This window comes from Lissotriton vulgaris, chromosome 1_1 (assembly GCF_964263255.1).
Source record: "Lissotriton vulgaris chromosome 1_1, aLisVul1.2, whole genome shotgun sequence".
NCBI classification, from domain to species: Eukaryota; Metazoa; Chordata; class Amphibia; order Caudata; family Salamandridae; genus Lissotriton; species Lissotriton vulgaris.
Window position 1 is genome coordinate 1347612500 of NC_141685.1, and position 26230 is coordinate 1347638729.

Below are 26230 nucleotides of genomic sequence, written 5' to 3' on the forward strand. Positions count from 1 at the left end.
CCATCTATTCATATGCTGACGACACACAACTTGTGTTCTCCCTCACATCTTCAGAAAAATCGGACATCTCTCCCCTTCGATCAGGACTACTTAAAATGGCCAATTGGCTCCATTCTAAAAAACTAAAACTGAATGGGAAAAAAACGGAGCTGTTAATTTTTGGCAATCAAAAGAATCTCTGGGGCCCAACACACTGGCCCGAGGAAATGGGCGCCACCCCTATCGCAGTTCAATCCGCACGTAATCTAGGGATTATAATTGATGACAAACTGTCCATGCAGACACATACAGCCAAAACGACCTCCACATGTTTTCTCATCCTTAAATGGCTGAGAAAAATATTGTGGCAATTGCCAGAGGGGGCCCAGAGGACTGTTATACAGGCATTGATTACGTCTAGATTAGATTACGGTAATGTACTATTTTTAGGAGCTATGAATAGAACTCTGAACCAGCTACGAGTAGTACAAAATTCCGCGGCCAGAATGCTCCTCAATCTCCCAGGACATACGAGGATGACAGACCATCTTAGAAATCTACACTGGTTGAGAGTGTCCAGCAGAGTAAAATTCAAGGCACTGTGCTATATGCACAGAATTAGCTTAGGAACTGCCCCGGAGTACCTATGTAAAATGGTCCAGAAATACCTACCTGCGCGTAACCTGCGCTCAATGAATCAAGCAAAATTCATTGTGCCCAAGATAAAAAGGGCTCGACTAGGAGGTCGCTCTTTCTCCTTTTTGGCCCGACACTATGGAATTCACTACCCCTCCAATTACGGCTAGAACCATGTTATTTACACTTTCGCAAGGGAGTGAAATCATGGCTGTTCAATTAACAACTGTCCCCTGTCTCCTTTCAGCAACATTGATCCAGGGCGCCGGGAAACCCTCAGGGTAGCTGTCGCGCCATATACAAATGCAATAAATAAATAAATGCATCAGCAGCATTGACACACTGTAGAATTTTTTTTCTTCTGAGTTTTATATAGCGCAAACTTGACCCGAAGGTATCAGAGCGCTTTACATGAGCACCATTTGCATTACAGATGGACACATTCATTTTGTTTTCGCACAGGGAGATTAAGTTATCTGCCCAGAATCACAGGATATTGAGCGTCCCTTGCCGAGACTTGAGCCCAGTTCTTCAGCTTCAAGGTCGACCGCTCTAGCCGTTAGACTACATCCTCTTGACAGTAAATTGCAGAATAAGACAAATAGTAGTTTTTATGTTGTGCGCATCACCATTGCAGACCAATCCAAAATGGTTGCAAGATGTGATGCAACACACTTGAAAAACAATAATTATTTTTCTGGAGTGCAGTTTGTCGCAGCTCAAATTATGATTGAACCCTGACATACGATAGCCAATGGTGAACGTATCACAGTGAATTGTGGCAAACCAAACTAACATGGCCACCATAAACATGATGATGCACGTTGGAATCACACCAAAAAGTGTGCGTATCACTGCGAACTATGTTGCAGACAAATCCAACATGGCCGCCCGCAGACATGATGGTGCCTTTAAAAGCACACCTTTGAAGCAAGTGAGACTTAACCCCCAATCCTGCCACGTTACTAACCTGTACCAACTCAACATGTCATCGCTATCTCTCATACCCAGTCAAAGCAAATGGCCATATTTCCATGAAATCCAAGTGTCATCCAGACTTCAAACTGGATTCAAAGGCACTCGAAACGCGGATGCCGATCAGTAGCTTGTAGCCAGGGATGCAATTCCAAAATCCAGAAAGGTAAGTCATAAAAAGAGTTTAATCCGAGACAGGAGGCAAAAGGAGACAGCAAACAACACAATCGTCCTGACCACTCCCAACCATCAAGTGCCATCTCTCACAAATGCTCCTACAAGCTCACCTCACTAGCGTTCCGCAATAGACCCCCTTATGAGTAGAACTCAAACACAACAGCGTCAAATAAAGTAACTTTGCAGGAGTGTTGCTGATTTCCTTGGGTCTGGATTGAACAGGCTGCAGGTCTCTAATTGTAGTTTATTTATATGCTTAATTATTGAAATTTGCAGATTAGAAACAGAATGCCATCCACCCACCCACAGCAGAGAGAAATGTGAAGTAACAACCAGGAAACATTCCAGAAAGCACACAGAAACGGATGAGTGCCAAATAGCCGCGAGTTCCAGCAAGCTCTTGGCCATCCTCATCAGAACTATTTTATTATGGCTGGCAATAGCAGCAATAAACAGAGTGAGGGCCCCACCTCGCACACAGCAAACAGGATGAAAGACCCTGTGTCATAAAGAAGATCCTGGGGCAATGTGACGGTTGGCTCCATCCCATTTGTCACCTCTGCCTCACAGCTTTGCAGGAGGTACACCTGAATCAGGCCCGAAATGTCTTTGGGTCGAGATAGGGGTAGCCTGAAATCCGAAGATGTATCCATCTGTTCGCTACAATTAGCAACATCTTTCAGCCAGTTCTGCAGCTTGTGTGGGGGAGGGGCCTCATCCCCCATGAATCACCACTCTTCTTCTGGCCAGTAACACAGCCAAGGCAACCCGTCTATTCACTATGGTTGGGAAATCCTCCACATAGCTCAGCCCTAGGAGCGGTGTAGTAGAGGAGCCCTCATTAGGGCAGCATACAGGTGTACCTCAGGGTCTCTGCATCTAGCAGAACTGGAGTTGTATCCCAAGCCCACCTTGGAGAATGCTGCTGGTGTGTGGTGTGTTCTGTGCAAACATTTGACATGAATCCATCGCAATCGGCAGTAAGGGTTTGCACACAACAGTATTTCCACTGTTTATCTATCAAGGGTGTCTCCAAATCGATATTCCATTTCTCCCTGGCCCCAGGGCAGCGCACGTGTGCCTCCAGGTGCATAATGGAGTACATCCCGGACACAGTTTTTTGGAAGACAAGGATTCAATCATTGTGGTTAGTGCTGTAAGCACAGGTGGTGGGAGAGGAGGGGGGGGGTTGGTGGGAGGAAAAGAAGGTTTTGGTGACTTTGATAGATTTGTGGACTCTGAAATACAAAAAAGGGTCTAGGAGTGTGGGCTTCTTGAATAGTGTCTAGAGATATTTTGAGTACATATCGCTAAGGAAATGAAGTCTAAGTCATGTAGTTGTCTAATAATTCAAGAAGGGTTACATGGGGTTCTTTACCAGAGGCATCCCAGGAGTTTACACTTGATCAAGGTTAACATGACGTTTTAGTCTCTCCCCGGCCTGGATTGTGCATCTCACAGTGTACAGCTCAGACTTGGGTCATGTGCAGACAGACAATGAGCCGCGTTGAGTGGGGATGGGCTGGCAGTGTCGGTCTCCATCGAGGGGTGCTGTAGAAAAAGAGTACCAAAAAAGCATTGAGTGCATTTTTGCGTACCAATAATACAGGCGAAAACTTGGTGCAGTGAGTCGCCGCCCTGCTCAAAAGGAAGGATCCACTTGCTCCAGCTTGAGCACAGCTGTTTACCAGCCCAGATGAACTTAATCAGGCAGAACAGCAGCCTACTTGAACAAGCATGTGCAATGCAATCGGTTTCGCCTTTGGGACCTTATATGTATTAAGCTATGCAGCACATTAGCCACATTATTCCCAACTATGGCTAGCAATGGCCCTGACCATGGCTAAAGTGTGCATATTACAGCATGGTGGACACCAGCAGTTCTTAGCATTTCGGAATGGCTATCATACCTTGCCAAGAATTCATAATATATAAGGTCAAGGATCAGAAGCCTGTCTTTGACACAATATGGGAGCCATTCACCGAGCCTCCTAATTAAACTGGTCAGCTGATACTGGTTTCATGCTTCTTGGGCATCAAGCTCCGTCCCCCTCCTAACAGTGTCCCACTATTTTTTTCTGCTAGGAGGGGCGATGCAAAATGTGTGATTTTAAATGATATGGTATGATGTGAGACGTTATGGTCTAGTATGATATAATATGATATGTTATGATAGGGCAGGGCTGGATGCATTCTGTTTTATGATTGTTGGAGAATGTTGGTGGAGAGATAGGTGGAGAGGTGTGGTGCAGCGACCAGGGCAGCTGACTTCGGAGCACAGGGTTTGCAGTTCGATCCCCGGAAGCAGCTCAGCACCATCTAACTCTGGGCAATAGCTCTCTTAATTTCCACGACGACCCCCAGTGCCTTGAGACCTGTAAGGGTGAGTAGTTTGCGCTTTACATATACGGATTTACATTTATGATTCTGTACCGTAATTTATAGGATAGGAGGTAAGATTGTCCGGCACTAAAGATATTGGGCTTAAGGATGGGATAAATACACAGTACTGTGGCCACTGGCGCCTCCCACTCAGAGGATTCACCTGCGAAGTATGTAATACACTGTATATAACTTGCACATGACTGACATAAAAGTCTCCGCCCACTATGCGATTGTCTCTTCACAAGAGCTGCTGTTATGACTTGCACCCCTGGAGGCATTGCGTCTCATGTTCAGCTCTTAACTGTGTACTTACTACCATAAATAATTTATTTGTAAAGAAACAAGGGAACCCTGTGAGTCAGAAGGGACCAAGGGTATACAGAACATTGTAAGAGACATTGGTCCCTTCAAAAACAGTAAGGAGCAATAGAACACAGAACCACAATCGGACCTGTGTTGATATTCTACAGGATGGAGACACAATACATTTATTAACTCCTTCCATGCTCATGACGAACCCCAGCCGTCATGCACTACGGTGCTCGTGTGCTGATGACGGCTGGGGTTCGTCACGGCCCGCCCCTGTTCGTGCTGTTTACAGCACACCAGGGGAATCGCGGCCGCATCGAAGGGGTTAAATACAAATTAATTGAAATTCACAAAAATTCACATGAGCAAGATGGAGTCAAGATGCGAGAGTCATTTTGCTCCTTAGTCTTTTTGAAGGGACCAGTGTCTCTTACAATGTACTACCATGCATATGGCTGTCCCTGGAAGCCACAGGCAAACTGCTGAGAGTTAATACCTGCTCATTGTATCGTATTCTTTAAAATTGTTAATAAAGGGTTGATTTAGAAAAATAATAAGATTTAACTGAAAACAATTCCCTTCAGTAACAGAAAAAGGTACCATCATTCTAAAGAGTCCAACCTCTTAATGGCATCAAGAAATGCAGCACCAGTGTTGATCTTCGGATCAAGGCTAGGATGGTACGAAGGTTATAAGATGTGCTCCACCAGGGTGTGTACCCTATTTGGTCTGGTCTGGCCAAATCTGGAAGGAAAGGAAGGATCTGAGTAGCTAAGAGTTTAGCTAAATGTTATTGTCAATATTTATCATTGACAGTGGACCATACAAAGTACAGTCCTCCACAGCTTAGCCGGTCTAAGAATAGTGACAAGCAGCACCTCACGGATTTGCTCTTCTTCCTTCATACATTGCCAACAAATGCGGCACTAATTGTTGTGAGTACTCTTATGAGTACTCTTTGTACAACTGGGTCAGCATTCCAACAGCCCAGGGCGCACAGCTTATAGGCATGCTACGAATCACCTGAATGGTATCTCCAGTAGTAATAGGCATGTCTAGATATGAACAATGAGAGTCAGGAAGCCAGGTGAGTTCCACCATGTTGCGAAAGTTGGATGTATCAGCATCACTGACCATGGTTTTAGACAGAAATGTCAGGACGAAAATTTACGAATTCTTATAGAATTGCATCTGTCTCACACTCAAAGAAGATCCATCCCCACATTGTATTTGGGTGATGCCGCAGCTGGCCCTGGGGTGTCCCAGGAGTAGTGTGAGAGCCCTGCTTAAGCATTCATCAACAACATATGCCATGGCTTTAATTCCAACCCAGATAAGTAATTTCACAAACAGTGAGATGATTGTACTCTTTAAATTTATTTCAACCAGAATACCTTTGCCCCAAGACTTGCAATTTTCTTTTTCTAGGTCTAAAAGTTCCTTTTCGAGTCTCTTAATATGTCTTCAGGTTCTTGTCAAGATACCAGACTGCTTAGAAATACTGATGCCCCTAATTCCTGTTTTGAAAGCCTCCCACGAGACTCAAGGGCTAGTCACTAAACCCATGTTGTGATTAAAGTACTCAGTAATCACAGCGCAGATCTTATCTCGAAAGACAGCATCCTGCAAAATGTTGCGGGCAACCTCCAAGTGAATACTTTACGGTGAGCTGCCGGAAAGGAGATTTATAGAACTGGTGCATGGTCAGATAAGGTTCAGAGTTTATGTTCAATTAGTGTGGTGCTAGTGCTTATATCGCTAGAGATCATCCAATAGACAATCCTGGACCAGGAATTATGCGCTTTAGAAGCTCTGGGAGTCTGGGCCACCGTATGTCAGTGAGCTCCTCATCTGCAATAAAGTCAGCAGCAGCCTGGGTGGTGGCTCCTCGCAGTATTTGACCTACCTAAATTGTGATCTACTGTAGAATTGAAACCCACACCTCATATCAGAGCCATTCTTTTGATCTGCCTTATCTCCGTTTAAACATGGTGAAAGAATTATGTGGGAATCAGCATTGGGCCGGTGTACGCACACCAGGACAATAAGCTTGCTGACAATGGTGGCTTGAATTATAATGTATCTACTCTCAGAGTTGAGGACAATTTTGTCTACCAGGAAGGGGATAGTCTTCCAAACAAAGAAGTTGGCACCCCTAGGAGAACAGGAATAGGACGCCTCAGCAATCACAGACACCCATCCCGCCCGGAGCGGGGCAATCATTTTATTAGTTGAGTGGGTTTCTTGCACTTGGTGTGCCTTGCATGCACCATTCAAGCCTCACACATTCCACGTCATCAGCCTAATAGTATGTCTGTTCACCCCTACCGTGGCAGTGTGCTGAGTTAGTAAGGGCTCCAGTGCAAGCAGCTAAGGGCAGCCATCATGGGACCCATGCTCCGGTACTGAACACTCAGCTGCCCGTTCCAGTGTGGACTAAGTGGCCAGAACTCTGAGCATGTGCCTTCCCACTCCCACCTCAAAGCACCCCCAGCATTGGAGAATGTGAGTCATCTCCTCCCTACTCAAATCCAACCATCAAAAAAACCCACACCAACTTCTAAAGTAAACATATCAGTATGCAGAAATACTGGAAACGAATGACCAAACAGATTCCAGAAAACAAATCTGAAGACAATTGCAACTATTCCTGTAGTGTGTCACCTTTCTTAACTAGGCTCTGCATCCTGCATGCGCCCGTACGTAGGCAAGCTATTGCTGCAACCAGGGAGATAAGATGGGGCTTCGTAGACAGTAAGACACCCCCACCGCCCTTCACACAGCCCTGGTCAACCTAGGACCTTTTGTGCATCCATGAGATGCTGGAATGCCATTGGGCCCTCACCAGATTTCACTGGAGAAGGGGACAGTCACTGTGTTATGACTAGTGCTTAGCTTTGCAAGTGGTAAACCCAGGCACACATTTTTATGGACTTATTTTTAAGTGTCAGACTTCAATGCAGAGCATGAGGGAGAAAGCACAAAAGGAAGAAAAAGGGGGGGAGAAAAATAGGAAAACATTAACAAAGGGAGAAAGTGGAGATGAAAAAGAACCAGCAAGAGTCTGATAAGGATGCAAAAAATGACGGGTGAATGGATATAGAGTTTTGAGGTGGAATGAAGACTTCGTATCCTTGGTAGTTGGCAGCTCAGACATTCAGTAGCGCGGTGGGCGGGCGCCGAAGTAAAACTCTTGATCCCTACACTCCTTAAAAAATATATACAAATTAAGCACATTTGTTACCCCTCCGTCTGGAGAATGATGCTTTTTCCGTGTTCCAATTTTTTACATGTGACTTAATCTTGTACTCACTCTCACTCTCTGTCAATCACTCTGCAGTGAGTGTAACATTCTGCAGAAAAGTCTGAGCAGCTCCACTGCCCTTCCTTAGGCCATTCCGTGCCAAGCCCCAGATCTTTTCTTGGTCATCACATCTATGAAGAAGATGGCGTATTTCAGCACCCCTGAGAAATGTCGAAGTTGCCCCAGGCTAAAGAGGTCTGAAGGGCAGGAGGTGATTCTCCACCTAGCTCCAGATCGCATCACATGGGCTTTTTAATGTTTATTATTAAACCACTGGATCAAAGCTCCCATTTCTCTTTGCTCACTATGTACACATTACTTAATAGCTATTTTGCTTTCTTTGAACTTTGTGTTTTTCGAATGTCACGTAATTTGCAAAGTTGCCATTTTGAACCCTCGACTTTAGAGATCAACAAAGCCCTCTTTTCCTCCTGCCTTCACACACTCGTATACCAGGCAAAAGAGCACAGGCATCTTTCCAAAGGGATATGCCAATAGCTTGTTGCTTGTGGGCTTATCTGATTTTGGGCCAGCCAATATATGTGAGCCAAGTCTGGTGCTGCGATGTGTCAAACAGAATCTGCACACAGCTTAGCTGAATAAAGTCAGAGGACTGTCGACAAATGTTACTTACAGCCTCATCTACCTTGGTTGAGGTCCTACCGGGCTATAACATGCCCCAGCACTAACCAACAGCTTTGTCTGAGGGTCACTTCTCCTCATCCAAGTATTCTGTGTTCCTGCAGAGATGGCGCCCTGGGCTTTTCGAAGCTTCATACATCTATTGGCTTTTAGCCTTATTGCGACATCTGGAGAGGAGGCATGCCCTGACTGTACCAGGAGGACCGCTGCTGAACCTGAGAGGAAGATGCTGGTGGAACTGGCCAAGCGGACAATCCTGAGTAAGTTGGACCTGAAAGAGCAGCCAAACTTTCAGCCTGCTGTGTCACGCGCCATGCTGGCCGCTGCCCTGAGGCTGCACAATAGGCAGGAAGCCGCAGCAGACCAAACCCCGAACGAAGAGGATCACCTTAAACATGACGGTCTGGGCCAAACATATGAAATCATGATCTTCCCTGAAGCAGGTGGGTACAATCTGATTCAGTGCAGCAATCTAGACAGGAATAACAGTGCACCACACTATTATAAGTTGAGTCCGAATAAGACTTGTTATCATATCTACAGGGTTATGGGAGAAAATGTGAATTTAAAGGAACCATCTTGTCAATCATGCCACGGTAGGTCTCAAAACCCAAGCACACATTGTGAGACAAAGTAACATTCTGTAATTCCCATTGCTGGTGGTTGTTGAAGATGCAGGACTGAGTAAAGAAAACTGTCTGTTTTTGTTCTGGACTGCCTCTTTAAACAATGAAAACTCCTTAATTAAACTGATAGCCACACCTATTTCCCTAGCCCTTTTCTACTAGGTACCACACTGTTATCTTTGGTAGAATTATTTACAAGTTAATTTACTGCTCCCCTATTTGTTTCTTTAATTACTTCTTTTGTGACTAGGGCTAGATACAATTTCTTTCTCTTTTGACCCACGAAAAATAATATGCCTATCGGAACGAATATTATTCTGTGAGCCTCCCTATTTGCTCCTCTATGAATCTGTTTTATCCAACTTTATTCTGATTGGAGGACCCATATGTTGCATATAACTTCCAAATTAACCCTCTACTGTGAATAGCTAGATCAAAAACCGCTGCAGTGATGTCACAACAGAGTGTAAGCAAAATGGCTACCCACTGTTGTGACATTGTTCCACTGCTTCGTCCAGGTCTCTGGAGACCCAAGCGCAGTAGCAGAATGGTGGAAGGTAATAACAGTTGCCTCCTTTTGCTTCTCCTGGAACTCCACAGACCTGAGGGAGGTGGAATACGGAGGTGGTACTGGTCATAACGAGCGTCAACCTACTAGCCTGGGGAGAAGGAAAGGAAAAGAGATAAAACAACGAGCAGCTGGCAGCTGGGATGAAATATCTGCTTGCTTCTCGGTGTTAAAGGGGACCAAATCTTTATTTTTTCTTTCTTGGGGGTTGGGAGGGGTTTGAAGGTGACTGGCTGCACATGTGCAGGGCTGGGCGAGGTCTTCTTTGCCCTGAAGGCACAACCCACCTTTGTTACGTCATAATGGAGAGACGCTTTTTTTGTTGTAGAAGATTTATATAGCGCAAACTCGACCCGAAGGTATGGAAGCGCTTTACATGAGCACCAGTTATGAAATGAAAATGAAAATGACATTTTATTCGCTTTCCATGTTGAATGTTTACTGTGTCCATGGCGTTGCATTTTGGGCGTCTATGTAATGGCCCAGGCTGGAGTTAATTCAACTCAAATGATTTCAATAGCAAGGGGCTTGTCAGGCCTTCAGGAGGCAATTTAGGAGTGGGTGGCAACAACTTGCTCATCAGGGATGTGGGAAGGCTGAAGGAGGAGCCCAGCTGCTCTTTTCCACATTAACTCTGGACGTGTAAGGCAGGCGCACAGCGCCCATAAGACTACAAGGGGGCATATTTACAATTACTGGCGCATCCCTGCAAATTAGCAGGGATGCGCCAGTAATTGTGCGCTATGCCTCCGCCACCCATGATGCGCCGCATTTACAATGCGGCGCACCATGGGGCAAAAACGACACAGATGCGTCACGCATCTGTGCCGTAAAAGCGGCGCATTGCTGGAGTTGCGTCGCATGCGCAACGCAGCTCCAGCAATGCTCTAGGGGCCCACTCTACTAATGCTGCGTCAAGCCTTACGCCTGCTTCAAGCAGGCGCAGGGTTTTGACTTAGCATTGGCCTAAAAGTGGCTGAGTGAAATCTTGTAGATTTCACTCAGCCACTTTTAGGAGGCGTTCCTGCGCCGGAACGCCCCCCCGCACCAGAACGCCTCCTTAAGGCGCAGGGCTTTACAACGTGACGCATCTCCCAGATGCGTCACGTTGTAAATAGCCCGCACCATGGTGCATCTTTTGCGCCGCCGCTGCGTCACAAATGTGACGCAATGGCATCGTAAAAGAGGCGCAAAGGGCTTGTAAATCTGCCCCAAGGTCTTTAGCCCCCCATCATGTTTCTCAGCCTGGGCTGCTGCGGCTTCGGCTGGGCAGTGTCTGGAGTCTTATCTCAGCCACACCCGAGTTTTTCACAGATCTTTAACCCCTTGAGGGCTGGCAGAATTTTTGCGTTGTGCGAGCAAAATAGAGAGTGGGCGGGGTTCGGGCGGCTCCCGGCCATTGTTAGCACATGCCCACCGTGACGCGTGAAGGCCCAGGGGCTATCCAGAGCATGCAAGAGGTTAAAAGACCATTTACAAGCCTTTAGTGGACTGTTTAACAAGACTTTGTTATTTTCACTGATTTCAGTACCCCCGGGACCCAACTCTGCCTATTCCTTACTTTTGTATTTTATTTTTACTGCCACAGTGGGAGAATGCATTTAGTGAAAAGGCATCTCAGGAAAATAGATGTCACCTTTCCAAAAGAAAGACTCTGCAAAGGTCAGGCAATGACACTAAATGGTTATTTTCAAATTTTGGGTAGTAGCGTTCACCCGAAGGAGAAGCGTCAGCACATTCTCTAACCCAGTAAGTCTTCTGGTATACGGTACAAGTGGACACTAATTTTTGTTATTAAGAAAATCATATAAGAAACTGGGTGCTCAAATAGCCCACGTGACACCTACTACCCAACGGTGTCAAATAGCCCACAAAAATGTGCTACAAATCTATAACCAATGAGATAAGGGCTCGGCCAGCACTCCTATGTTAGAATTCCAGATAAGTGCCAAGTAGAGGCAAACGTATGAGTGTCTAAATAGCTCCCTTCAGCACAGAAAGAAAATTGTCCATAAACATTTCATCATAACATGACAAGAAGGATCCAAGAAACGAAGAATTCTTCGATGTCTTTATTGATTTCTTTAAAGGATTTTCCAGCACAACTTGTCCAACTTGCCGACATGTGTTTCGTCTCAAACGAGACTTCCTCAAGGCAGAGCTATTATTGGAATGCTCTTTGCTCATCAAGTTAAGAATAAGAAATCCATAGAAATCCAGATATCTCACAGGAAATTTACAGAGACCAAGAATCAAAATAAAGTTCCCTCTGTACAAACAACCGGAGTCAACCCGAACGGGAATGCCAACACGATAAGTGACCTTTTCCTTAAATAGTAAATAGTGGGTTTTTATCAATGATCACTCAGTACCATACAGCCAATAAGGTAGCTAGAGCCCACGCCAGTTCACGCTGAGCCCCCAAAAAGATATATCTGTGGTTATAGTCGGTAGTAAACTCCGCTATATCAATTCCCAATTGCGTGAGTGGTCAAGTGAAAATCCCAGAATGTTAGAGGTCCAACCCTCCTTCAATGGTAAGCTTCTTAAGGTGTCAATCTAATGACTTAAGGGCACCACACCAAGAATATAAGATCCGTCAAGGCCATGATAAGCCTGCTCCAAGTATAACGCTTTGCGGTGCCCTGCCGGATAGTCTTCATCATGTTTCTCAGCCCGGGCTGCTGTGGCCTCGGCTGGGCAGTGTCTGGAGTCTCATCTCTGCCACAACCTAGTTTTTCACAGATCTTTAACATCTTGCGCACTGGCAGAATTTTTGCTCTGTGCGAGCAAAATAGAGAGTGGGCGGGTTCGTACGGCCCCCGGCCATTGTTAGCACATGCCCACTGTGACGCGTGAAGGCCCAGCGGCTATCCGGAGCATGCAAGGGGTTAAAAGTAAGTATGGGCGAATTTTGCGAATCTCGCGTTCGCGAATTTTGCGGATTTGCGAACTCGCAATCCGCAAAATCCGCGAATTCCCACGAATTTGCGGATTTTTTTTTTTTATGTTTGCACGGGTTTCTGCAAGTTCGCGAGGGTTTTGTACAATTTCGCAAATTGCGAAATTGTACAAAACGCGTGCGAACTTGCAGAAACCCGTGCGAACACAATGTGCCCAGTAGGGTATGTGCCTCTTGTGTGAATAAAAGGTCAGAGAAAGATCAGTCCAGCAGATGAAGAGAAAGAAGCTCCTGGTCACAGGAACAGCACGGGTATTGCGCTCGTGAAAGTCAAGGATGCAAAGCCTATCCAGCATCACAGCTGACTTTCCACAGTAGATTTGGGAAGAAGGCACACCTGTCCAGCCTCGACGACGCTCACGATTGTTTTTGGGCTAATGAATGAGTCACTGAATTTGAGCATCAACTAGTTCGAGCGACCATGTGTGTGTTACTATGCAATCGCCCCGAAGGGCGCAGGGGTCCCTTGAGTGAGCTGCAGACCTGTGCCCAGCCATGCAACTATTTTACAATGGCGCCAGCAAGCTGCCAGCGCCGTTGTAAAATAGTTACAAAGTTAGCTTGCACAGGAAGCACTTAGATAAAATAAAGCAGCACCTGCTTTGTTTTATCTAGAGGTTCCTGTGCAAGCTAACTTTGTAACTATTTTACAACGGCGCTGGCAGCTTGCTGGCGCCATTGTAAAATAGTTGCATGAGTGGGGGTTCAACTTTTGAACCCGTTACGTTCGCGGATTTTTTTTTGCGGATTTTGCGGGAAATCCGCAAAATTCGCGGATTGCGGATTTCCCAAAAATCCGCAAAATCCGCGAGCGTAACGGATTTCCCGCACATGCTTAGTTAAAAGACCATGAACAAGCCTTTAGTGAACTGGTTAACAAGACTTCGTTATTTTCACTGGTTTCAGTACCCTCTGGGACCCCACTCTGCCTATTCCTTACTTTTGTATTTTATTTTTACTGCCACAGTGGGAGAATACATTTAGTGAAAAGGCATCCCAGGAAAAGAGATGTCACCTTTCCAAAAGAAAGAGTCTGCAAAGGTCAGGCAATGACACTAAATGGGGTTGTAAATAAAATGGTATGCATTAATTTGTAACATGACATTTCTGTCTTTGTTTCTTTTAAATATTAGTAATAGATCCTTAATGGAGCCCTAGAACACATTTAAAAGTGCTTTCTATTCATATTTGCTGTTGGAAGTATGCACAGATATGTGCTAAAAATACTGGGCTTATGTGATTTTGCTTATTTTTGTACTGGCTGGGACAACAAGATACCTGTGGTAGTGATAGCAATACGCTCTTCTTGCAACCCTGACCAGGAGACTGAAGGTTTGTTGTAGGATCAGCACATTAATTATTTCCTCCTGCCTTCATCCCTGTTTGATGCCCTAATAGCAATATTTAAGCTTATATCTGAAACCCTACGCCAGCCATCAATACAATGCTGAGTTACTCCAGGTGTCTGGAAATACATCCTGTATTCAGACAACTCGCTCTGCGCTGAGATACCCCTTTCGGGGTGATTCCGGCATGTCATAAATTAAGTTAACATTACATAGTTACTCATTCTCACTGCCCACCCTTCACTTTTACGCTCACCCTGCACTGACAGCGATTACACTGCACTGACACTGCTCACTATGCACTCAAGCCATTCATTCTTCTACTCTGCACTCGCATGAGCACACTGCTCTCCCTGCACGCACATAATGCTGCACTCACCTGCCACTTTCGCTACTCACCCTGTTATGATTCGTAATGTACCCCAATATCGGCTTGGGTAATCACTTAACCCTTCACCTACATTTACAGTGCCATTGTACTACATAACGGGTTGTGCTGACCTTTTACCTAGTTAGATACTGCATAAATATCATGTGGTTTTATAGGAAAACCCGCCTAATTTTTATGCATGAGGATTCTCAGAATCAAAGCAGGACTACCATCTTCTGCATAATAACTATGTACCCAGTGGTCTGACATCCCTCGCGGGGTGTCCTTCTCGACACCAAGGCAGGGTCCTACATTCTCTCACACCCGGTTGGTTCTACCCTAGGGGGGTTCTTGGCTCTACACCTAAATACATGCTAGGTACATCTAGTTAGGGTTAGCATCGTAGGAGTATGTATTTTTTCTGTCATGCATCTCTATACCAGCATATATCTATTGTTTTAGCACTATTGTAGAAATCTACCATCCATTTACTCTATCAAACAACTTGCTAGTGGTGAGGGCAGTTAACAAAGTGCGCACTGGTGTGTTATCTGAGAAGTTCATTACAAAGCTCTACTTTATGTGGTCCCACCGCCAGTGGGCCACGTACAACAAAACTACAACCTGTGCAAAAGGAGCATGCAATTCATCAATAATATTAAAAATTCAGACAAGTATGCTCATTAATCGTCCATTCTTAATATTCCAGGCAAAAAAGTCCTTAGGGAGTCGTTTTGCTGAATTATCAATTCTGAGTTTATTGTTCAATTCAATATTTCATCCAGAACACAAAAATCAAGTCAATCCAACCTACACGTTTCGCCCTACGCGGACATCATCAGGGCTCTTAATCTCACGAGAATCACATGTCTTATTATGTCCTGTTGTGCACCTTTCCTTGTAAGATCTTTATAGTATTGCCTTGTGTTTGGGTATTCATCTATTACTTGCCTCGTTCCCTTCTTACGTGTATCTGACTCTGCCAGTCTTTTGATTCCCTCCTTGCTGAAAAGTACTGTACTGTTTCCACAATCCCTGAGGGGTCAGGGTTGTCAAGTTCGATAGTTGCCAGAAACTATTCTCTCCTTTGTAAGAGGGGTTCATAGTGGCACTGTGAGCTAGCTGATATACAGGCAAACATATCCAGTGGGGGTGTCTGAAATCAGCCTGGACACCAATCCCACAGTTAATGTTGTTTCAACGTGCAGACCCTATATAGATTTATAGGAACTACACGACATAGCACCGCCAACGTTGGTTTGTTTCTTATTTAACGGACAATCTGAGTAGTTCAGTTGTGCTTTTCTTAGAGACCCCTTCTCACAAATACCCAGAGACGTCTGATGTGAGAAGGGCAAGATCAGCTGCAGCTGAGTAGGCATATCCTATGTATTGGCTGTTGGTTTAATCAAGCTTGAAGGATTATAGTTCCCTATTGTGCATAAACCTTATCTCAGTTTCCTTGAAGCTCTTTCAACAATGTCTGAAAAAGACAACGCTGTGCCAGCATTATGAGTGAATGCAGCAGGGGAGGGGGAACAAGAAAGTGCTATAAACATTTCAGAAAATGTCTGAAATGCACTCACTTTAAAATTAGCAGAGTTTGGAGTCCCATCATTAGGTGGGACTGTAACATTCATGATTGAGGCACACAATTCATTCAGGACAGAATTATTTTATTAATGGGTCAAATTCCCACTGGCAAATCCACACACAAAAACATTTCATACTTACACTCCAGATGAAACACCGGAAGAATATTCTCCATGCGAGGAAATTAAAGTTCCACTCACCTTCCAGGAGCACATACACTGCTTTAAAGGCGCCCTCCCACACATAACAGATAAAATGAGACTCGGTCCGCTCAGCAGGGAGAGAGCAACTTGGCCGGTCCTAGCGGCTTACACACTACATCCAGACATTGACACAATGCCAGTAGCAGACTTACTTCCACTTCACAAAGAAATAATAAAACTCTACAGATTTGTAACATAGTTTGTTATAGGCAACACTCACACTTCAACCTACAAGGGTAACACCATCAGGTCAACTACAAGGGACTGCAACTAAAATCACCCCACAAACGCTGAGCGTGGTTATTGGAAGAATGCCCACTAAACGTTAGCAAGTTCCTTTCTGGATAGCACAGAAAATCACACAGTTAGAGGCAGTGTTCCCACACACTGGCCTTCAAGAAAAACACAGAATACTAACAATCTGCTTGCCAATGGGGATATCTCCTTTGATTGAGGATTGTACCTCTTGGGGTACAGTTTTCGCTGCCATATATAACATAACTCATGGTATCCCTTCAACAGCAGTGACACCACACGCATTGAGACAGATACAGAATGAGTGTGGAGCAGAACCTGCTCTGAACATAGGGATGAAATTGTTAGGAAATTTTGCCCAGGTATCTATGATTATGTTGGCAAACATTAAAGGGGATGCAGCAGCGATGGCGATACACCAACGCTTGAGGGATTTCACTCCTGTACAACAAGGCAGTGAATTACGTAAAATTATCGAAGATATATATGCCGAATGAGGTAGAGATAATTTGGGAGCTCGAGCAACAAACCGCAACTCATGGGTGGTCCCGAAAAGGACAACACCAAACAAGCACCTGATTCTTCCAAATAGAAATTGGGATAATAAAAAACAAAAGAACAGAGATAATAGATCACAATCAAAGGGTGGGTCTCCTCAGCAGGAGCCCTCCGAAAGGAGGTACAACCTTAGAAATCATGATAACATTAAAAAACCCGACAGGTATCAGGATACTGATACACGTTAATCTCATTTTTTTGAGGGTTCAACAAAAATCTCAGAGAGGGAAGGACAGTCAGAACACCGATCAGAAGAACAAACAAAGTCCAGAGATACACATCGTACTTCGGACTATAATATCAAAAATGAAGATAAAGCAAAATTAAAACCTCAATTTAAAAGGAAGAAAGTAGCTGGCCTCAAAATAAGAAATGCCCAGGCTGCTGAGGGCTCTGACGATGCTAGACAGCGCAGTAGAAGTAACAATAGCTCGCTAGAACCTGATGGAATTTCTGGTGACAACGGCGTTGAATGAATATGTCACATTGGAAAAACTTGATACTAGGGTAAGTGTTCCACACCTGCTATACAAAATAACTCTCCAAATGGAGGGAGACAAACCCAGAAAAATTAAAGGTCTCTTTTGGGAGTACCTGACTTATGGCTAAAGACATCTTTTCTGCTAAAAAAGAGTGGCAGCCTGAAATGGTTATGGATTGCCCAAAGGGAGAAGTAGTAAATTTACCAGCTTTCTCTGACCTCGTTCCCAAATCACTACACTATTCATACATGCAGGACTGGGCGGTAGCATTAGCTCCTGCATTATACCACAGTCATGTAGGGTGAAATGCTGAGTCACCTCACCACGAAATCCCAGTATAAACTTCTCCAACTCCACAGAGACAGTACCCTGTTATGTACGAATCTAGGACCCTAGTGTAATTTTCCCGATTCATGCCCATATATAGGTATAAATAACCCGATCCTTATATAGGCATAGAAATCATACCCTTATTTAGACTGAGCCTATGCAGCCCAAATACAGCATGGCTACTTCCACTACGTTCCGAGAAGCCACAACGATTTCTTAGAGAAACCCGCCTTAAGCAGCTAGGGACTTCCCCTTCGCCTGAATACTAATTTATCAAGGAAATCATAGAGTTTTCAAAGAACTGAGTCTTTGATGACGTTATTAAGTCCAATCATACGTCAAACTCGGCACCTTCAAGGTATAAATATACCTACATTTGCCCAGACAAATACACAGTGATTTGGAGCAGATCGACTATCTACTTGCCCGACGCACTGCTGCAGCAAGTGCCGAAGGAAGCCGACCCTCCAGCAGACGCACTGAGAGACTTTGCCTTTTCTCCTGCCGAGAAATCCAGCTCCAGTGTTCCCAGGCTACCCTTGCGGGTTGCTGGGAAATCGAGTCCTGAGAGAGAGATACAAGACCTCCTTCATTCTAAAACCAAGGTACGGAGCTGATTAGACCCTTAGAGAATTCTTGGATAGATCTTTGGCAGAGAAATACTAAAGTTAAGCTACTCCTCACTTACTTCTTCCCTTGTACTAGACTTAGGTTAGGTAAACCCGGGTAGGCGTATTTTAGAAGCACCAGTTGAGTACTTTTAGTCATTTTATCACTGTATGTAATATATGTATTTTAGGTATTTTATGGCTTAGAAACCATATCATGCTTTTACAGTACTACTTTATAATACTTATCCTATTATATACCTTGTACTTTCTAACCAGTATTACGACTGTAGCAGTACATTTCTTATGCTTGAGAAAGAAGACTGTTCAATAAATACTTTTTATTGAAAACGCCTGTCTCTCTATTTTCTCAGCACCTCTGGTGAAACGAAGCATGCACGATTGACTGGGGTAAAATAGCTATCTATTGTTTCCACAACACTGGAGATTGATTTCATATTCTTGGGAAACAAAGTTGTCATGTTTATGCGGTTGTCAGAAACTAAACCCTTCTTGTGAATTTGAGAAAGTTTCTAGTGACCTCTGACCTAGCTGGCACTCACAATTAGGTCTAATATATTCGATAGAGACCTAGTCGACCTAAGTCCTATGTCTAAACTATAGTATATGTTATTCCAATGCGCAAGCCTATTGGGAATATAGGAACTACACTACATGGTGCCCAACGTTTGGTAAGGCGATAATTTAACGCTAGATACTAGAGTAACTCAGTCGGGCTTTTCACACAGACCCCTTTGTCCAGTAAAATACTCCAATAGACGTCTGGAGTGGGTAAAAGGATAATATCCGCCAAAACTAAGTAAGACAAAAATCCTATGTATTAGTTTTTGGTTTGTTCAACGTTGAAGGATACAGTGTTCCAAAATATTGTGCACCTAATCTTTTTTTCCTTGAAACTTGTTCTTCAAACTCTTCAGTCAGTAAAATAATGAATAGTGATGAAGAATTGGCTGCAGCTGCAGCTCAAGCAGTTTTAGATGACAGAAATCTCCTACAGAATGACCCGGATATATAATGATCCCGGTAAATGTAAGAAAAACTATAACTTACAAACTAATAAATAATGGAGTATCATCGAGAGGTGGTAAAGTAATATTTGTTATAGAGGCACATGAATATCGGCAAATAGAGGTATTCTATTCATGGATTTACTTTCCTCCAGCAGATAGAGGAACACACGAGTTCCACTACTACAAAGTAGAGGAACCTCCAACGGAATACGTTCCTTACGAGGAAATTGAAATTCCACTAACTTACCAAGAGCATCAGCTCTGGTTTAAAGGCGCCCTACAACATCAAAATCACATTACCAGGCTCGGTCCACTAGGTAGACCAGGAGCGACATGGCCGATACTAGCCAGCTACACACCCCATCCTGACATTGAAAACATGACAGGTCCAGAACTGTTAGTACAGCTAAAACAGTTAATTAAAATACATAGACAATTGGTTCAATATGTCATGCGGACCTTAACAGTCCAACTTACTGTGACGATTCCACAGCACACCCCTCACCAGGGGAACACAAAAAAAATCACACCACAGACTATACAATCAGTCATTGGTAAATTGCCGGCCAAAAGGGAACAAATTCCGGTTTGGTTAGCACAAAAAATTGCTCAGATAGAGGCAGTATTCCCTGATAGTACACCTCATGAGAAACACAGAATTCTGACAGTCTGTTTACCAATGGGGATAGCACCACATGTGTAGGACTGTGACACGTGGGGTACAGTCTTTGCTTCAATCTACACAAAAACACATAGTGTTCCGTCTATGGCGGTAGTACCGGATGTCTTAAGACAAATTCAAAATGAATACGGACCAGAACCTGCTTTAAATCTTGGTATGATATTACTAAAAGATTTCAAACAGGTCTCGGCTATACTATTAGCCAACATTAAAGGTGAAGCAGCATCCGTGGCAATCCGCCAAAAACTCAAAGAAACAGATATAACAGACCAACCATATGAACTTGCAAGAAATATTGAAAAATCTTATGAAGAACTAGGTAGAGATAGTTTGGGTGGTAAACCATTAAAACCCCAACTAACAGAAAATCCTGAAAATGTTTTTATCAAAAATATTCTCACTACTCCTAAAAAGAAGTGGGAAATTACTAAACAGACACTTCCTAAAGAGAAACGTTCTCAGTCCAGAGGAAGATCTCCCCAACGGGGGAGGTAGGTCTCCCCAAAGGGAGCCCTCTGAAAAAAGGTATAACCTTAGAAATAGGGATAATTTGAGAGAACCTGATAGATATCAAGATACTGATACACGTTCCTCTCGTACCTTTCAGACTACCTCGCAGAAATCTGAAAGAAGAGGACGATCAGAGCAGAAGGAAGAACGAGTAACGTCCAAAGACGAACAGCACGTTCCAAAAAATAAGAAACTCAATTCACCAAAAAGAAGGTAGCAAGCATAAAAATCAGAAATGCAGATGATCCTGAGGACACAACTCAAGAACGGGGAGTGGGCCCAGACAATGCTAGACAGAGCAGCAGAGGTCACCATAGTTCGCAAGATCTTGAAGGATCATCTGGAGACAGTGGACTTGAATGAATGCATCCAAGTTGAAAATGCCGACACCAGGGTTAGTGTACCCCACAAGTTATATGAGGTAACACTCCGGATAGAGGGGGACATAACTAGGAAAATAAGAGCACTCTTTTGGGAGAAGCTCTCTAAAGGCTATGACATTCTTCTAGCTGAACAAGACTGGCCACCTGAATTTGTCAGGGAGTGCCCACATGGCAAAGAGATAATTATGCCAGCCTTCTCAAATTACATTATAATTCATAAAAAATACACATATGCGTTAAAATGGGCAGTAGCTCAGGCTCCAGCATTATACAAAAATCACGTAGGATGGGATGAGGACTCTCCTCACCATAAAATCAGTTAAAAAATCAGCCTACTGCACAAAGGCAGTATCCAGTTAAGCAAGAAGCTAAAAAACAGGTCAGGGAGATCTTAGATCAACTTGAATATCAAGGGGTGATTGAAACATGCACCTTGTCAATGAACAATCCTTTGTTTCCTGTCTCCAAACCAGACAATTCATATCGTCTAGTCTTGGATTACAGACACTTAAACTCTTGTTGCAAAACTTTTGCAGTACAAAATGCACACAGTGCAGCACTGATGAATAACATTGTGCGGAAGAAATAAAAAACCACATTAGATATTTCGAATGTTTTTTTGTTGCCAAAACATAGCGCCCGAAAGCAGGCATTTAACCGCATTCTCAATTATGGGGACACAGCGACAATTTTGCCGTCTCCCCCAGGATTCAAGAATAGTCCAGGGTTATTTTCAGACAGAGTAACAGAGTTACTGCAAATGTACGATGATGAGGCATTATCTTTTGTCAATGACATCTATCTTACAGACGGTGATTTGGACAGGCACTTGAAAAGAGTGAACACCATAATACTTGGGTTCGCGTCTGAAGGGTACAAATTCAATTTTAAGAAATCGCGAATTGCCCACCTCAACCTCCTATTCTTAGGATACGAACTTTCAAGTGAAGGCAAAAGCCTGGCAGCAAACTTTCTAGAGAAATGCGCACTGCTCCAGCCTCCAAAGACACTGAAAAACTTACAGTCAATTCTAGGTTTCCTGAATTTTAGTATTACATCTGTTTATTGACAGAAAAAGACAGATACAAGCTATTATTCGTGCAATACATAACAATGACAGTAATGTGACTCCAAGTAGGTCATACCGAGGGCTGACAGTAGCGCAAAATAGGCACAATATCACTGCTGGCTTACTGTCGCGACTGAAAGTTCTGTCCGGAAGGGCATATGAGTATCCAAACATAAAATCAACAACCAAACCCCCCTCCCCGAGCCCCACCGCCCCCCAAACTACCCACCCACCATCCTGTTCCAGGTCCAATATCCTCCTGCTTTTGCCGCATAGTCTAACTGGACGATTCCGAATCTCCACCCTGCGATAGTCTCAATAGACGTAGATATCTGGGACAGGTCACTTCCCTAAATTCCGTGGCCAACAGAGCTAAGAAGGGTTGCCACAAGTCTGGGTATTTGTCCCCTTCCCCTTTTGCAATCAAGGACAGCTTCTCCATACCCAAAACGTTCCAAAGACGGTGTAACCAGCCCTGAAAGGTGGGAATGTGTGTGGTACGCCAATAGGCTAGGACATTCTGTAGCGCGGAGCCCAGGGCTATGGCCATCAGTCGGCCCGGTTTCCTGAATTTTAGAAGAACGTATGTTCTAAACTACGCAGAAAGGGTTAAACCTCTCTACGAACGAATCAAATCTGATTTCAAACCAACTAATTGGACTCAAACACACACAGAGATTTTGTGATCAGTACAAACAGACATGTTAACAAAAACACAGTTAGAAACACGCGACAACGTGCGCAACCTTGTGATCCGAATCATCCCAGGGAGATGCGGATTCACATACCTGACCTTTAATGAAGGTGAAAAGGTACAAACAGCATACAAATCACACTTGTACACACAAGCAGAAATAAAATTCACTTCTACAGAAAAAATTCTGACAGCAGTTCAAACTGCAGTAGCAAAAGACAGAGCTCTCGCACAGGGTAAACATATAATGATTGTTTCACCTGTACCTGCCTTAGAGTCAGTAACAAAGGCAAGCATTCCCAATGCTAAAGCTTTACACCCGAGATGGATTCAATGGTTTAACTCTCTTGCTGCAACAGACGTTGAATACGTCTTTGACCCTTACTTGAAGACACAAGAATTTCTACAATACGAACACGAATGCCCTCTGCCGACCGAGATTCTGCCTCTAGAACATTACGGATGTATAATCTATTCAGACGGATCAGCACAGCCCACAATTGGGGGTAAACAAGCCTATAGTGCTGCGTGCGCGATTGTTAAAGGTTGCTGGCATAAAGGTAAATTTAGACCGATGGTCACTAAAACTCCATCACTCGGAGATTGTACAGCTCAGCGAGCTGAACTACAAGCTTTCAAGATGGCGCTTGAAAATACCGATCGCAAATTCCCCACACTAATAGTGTGCGATTCCTATTATTGAGTCCAGTCTTACAACGAATACCTGCAAAACTGGGTTAAAAATGGTTTCAAAGACGCTAAAGGTGGCACAATTAAGCACAAAATGCTTTGGGAACAAATAGTTCTTTTACAGAAAGAACTACAAAAGACTCACGTGATTCATACACAGAGTCATCAACGTGATGGCGTTCATGTTGCAGGGAATTAATTGGCTGATGAAGCCGCGAAGGCAGCCTTACCAACGGCTTCCGTAGCTGCAATCACTCGGTCAAAAACAAAAATAGACAGCGAAATAATGCAAGCTGTCACTGCTTCAGTAAAAGACAGTGGTAAGACACTCCCGAAAGGCTTTCCAGTAAAGTACTCATATATAACTGATGCGAATAATGTTCCTTTTGCTAGAATCCCTGGAGTGGGGGATAGGGCAATTCAAACATGGGATATAGGATAGGACTGATCTTAGCAGCACACGAAGGACTCGCTGCTGCACACACAGGAATTTCCGCCACAGTATCATTATTAAAACAAAGGTACTGGTGGCCGCGCATGAGGAAACAAACTGGAAACTATGTTCTAGAATGTGAAATCTGCCAGAAAATGAAAGTTTCAACAGTGAAGCGACCTGCACAGAAGCCCCTTCTGATTTCAGATAAACAACTGGCGTGTGTTTACCTGGACCACTGTGGTCCCTTACAAAGGGATGGTAACTATAAATATATCATGGTCGCAGTGGATTCCTGCACAAGATTCATTTGGATGTGGCCTCAGCGTTCGGCTGATGCCAGAACTGTTATAAAGGATTTGCGAGTCTTTATCTGCACATACGCAATCGGCACGCTACATTCTGACCAGGGTCCTGCGTTTAGCTCTCGAGCTTACAAGGAGGCCATGGCTAGCTTGGCCGTTGCATTGCGGTATTCTAGTCCCTTCCATCCTGAGGGTAATGCGGTAGTGGAAAGAAAAAACCCTGACATAAAGCAATCTATAACAGGTAAGGTATTAGGTTCGGGTGATGGGTGGGTCAAACATCTAATAAGTGTCCAACGTAGTCTTAACAATCTGCCAAGAAATTCTCTGGGTGGAATCACTCCATATGAATTACTATTTGGTACTAGAATGATAATCAAAGACCTTGATTGTTAGACTTCAGTGGTGGAACAAAAACCCTTTGATGTCAAAGATCGTTTGGCTGTTTTACAGGACTTAAATGAAACAAGAAGAAGTCTGAGTAACATGATACAGAAGCCAACAACCAGTGAAGACAAACCACCTGTCCCAGCAAGACCTGTCTGGATTCCAAAGATTGGGGATCTAGTCAGGGAAAAGATCGCGGTAAAGAAGGAATTTGGGCCTCCTTACAGAAAAGCAATACCTGTCTTAGCAATCCACGGAACAAGATCAGTAGTACTACCGCCCCTTGCTGGTAAAAGGGAGAACAGAGTTGTGTCCATCGACCTGGTCAAACCACATCATGTGGCCAATAATAAGTAGTAGGCCCAGTGGACTCCCAAGATGTAGCAGACAACCAAATCTTGCTACAATCCAAGAGGTTCAAACTGAAAGACTTATCAACCTTTGATAAACCTGCAGTAAGAAAAGAAGGACTATGCAACAAAGCCATGGAACTTGTGCCTCTGGATACCCAAACAACAGTTTGTCAAGAAACTCCTGTGTACAATGATGTAGCATCAAACTATACAAATGTGACAAAGGAAGAAGCAGCTCCAAAGATCAATAACAATCCGGATGCAATTCCAACAACTGACAGAACTGCCTCTGGCTATTTCATCAACTTTGATACATTTTCTGAGGATCCCAGTGAACCTGAAAATACGCCAGCAAATACAACTTTCAAAGAAAAAATAACAGAACTCTTTCATCAACTTGAAACAACATATCTGGTTTCACCATGGGCTGCATTTCGGATTGTGTTAGGTGTACTGTTCCTCCTGCTCTGGCTCATTCTGGTTTTAAGTTTGGGACAAATAATAGATGGGAAATACAGTACAATGGACACAGCAAGTAAGAAAATCAACTTGCTCCTGAAACCTCAAAAATCATCTCATCGTGAACGAAGAGACCTCTCACCAGGAAACATCACAGTCGTTCCTATACCAGGTGGTATAACATGGGATAGAACTGATTATGACATCTATGGCCCGGTGGAGCTACTGAAGATTCCACACCAGTTCAAGGTTTCTTTGAGTGACTTTGTATCACCCAGCTAATTTTTTCATGATTGGGACTTTGAAACTGTTAATAACATGATGACAGACTTAGAAATGTCAGCTAAAAATACAGATCATGAATACTTAGAAGGTTCGTCAGATTATGAACAAATGTATTGTTTTAATCACTATGGTCACCATTATTTGCATAAATCTGCAAACCATAGGAATGTTTTTACTTATAATCAATCGGAACATTGTCCAACGCCACCAAAGGGCTGCTCAAAAACATTTTATGAAAAGTTTCCATACTTCTCAGGGTTTAATGTTACAAATCCAGAAACGTTTTATTTCAAAAATGTGAATAAGACAGGAATGAAAACAATGTTGACCAATAATAAACTGCAAACTTTTATGCTCAACTGTCTACATTAAGTTTTGACTTTTGGAAAGACAGCATAGAGACAAAAACTGTCTGGGGCACAAAAGACTGGCAAGTACAAGGTTTAGAAGCCCTGTTTAGAGCCTGCATTATACCAGAATAAATAATGTTTCTAAATGACACTGTTCAACAAACTTCTTGTCTTGGCCTAGCTAAGATAAAAGATTTAAATAAACCGTCTATACCTAAACCCACATCTGACAGTAATGATACTACAGAAGAGGAGATAGACGTACCCTATATTTTGAAACAAAACAGAACT

General features: G+C 43.7%; 1 protein-coding gene across 2 annotated transcripts in view; it reads left to right on the forward strand.

The window, feature by feature from the left end:
• The first annotated feature begins 8345 nt into the window (after positions 1-8345).
• LOC147749147 (inhibin beta C chain-like) overlaps positions 8346-26230 on the forward strand; it is a 131893-nt gene continuing 114008 nt past the window's right edge. For both annotated transcript variants that reach the window (XM_086936534.1, XM_086936535.1), the window contains exon 1: positions 8346-8850. In XM_086936534.1, coding sequence (XP_086792660.1) covers positions 8514-8850 — 337 coding nt within the window. In that variant the 5' untranslated portion in view covers positions 8346-8513. The remainder of the gene's footprint in view (positions 8851-26230) is intronic.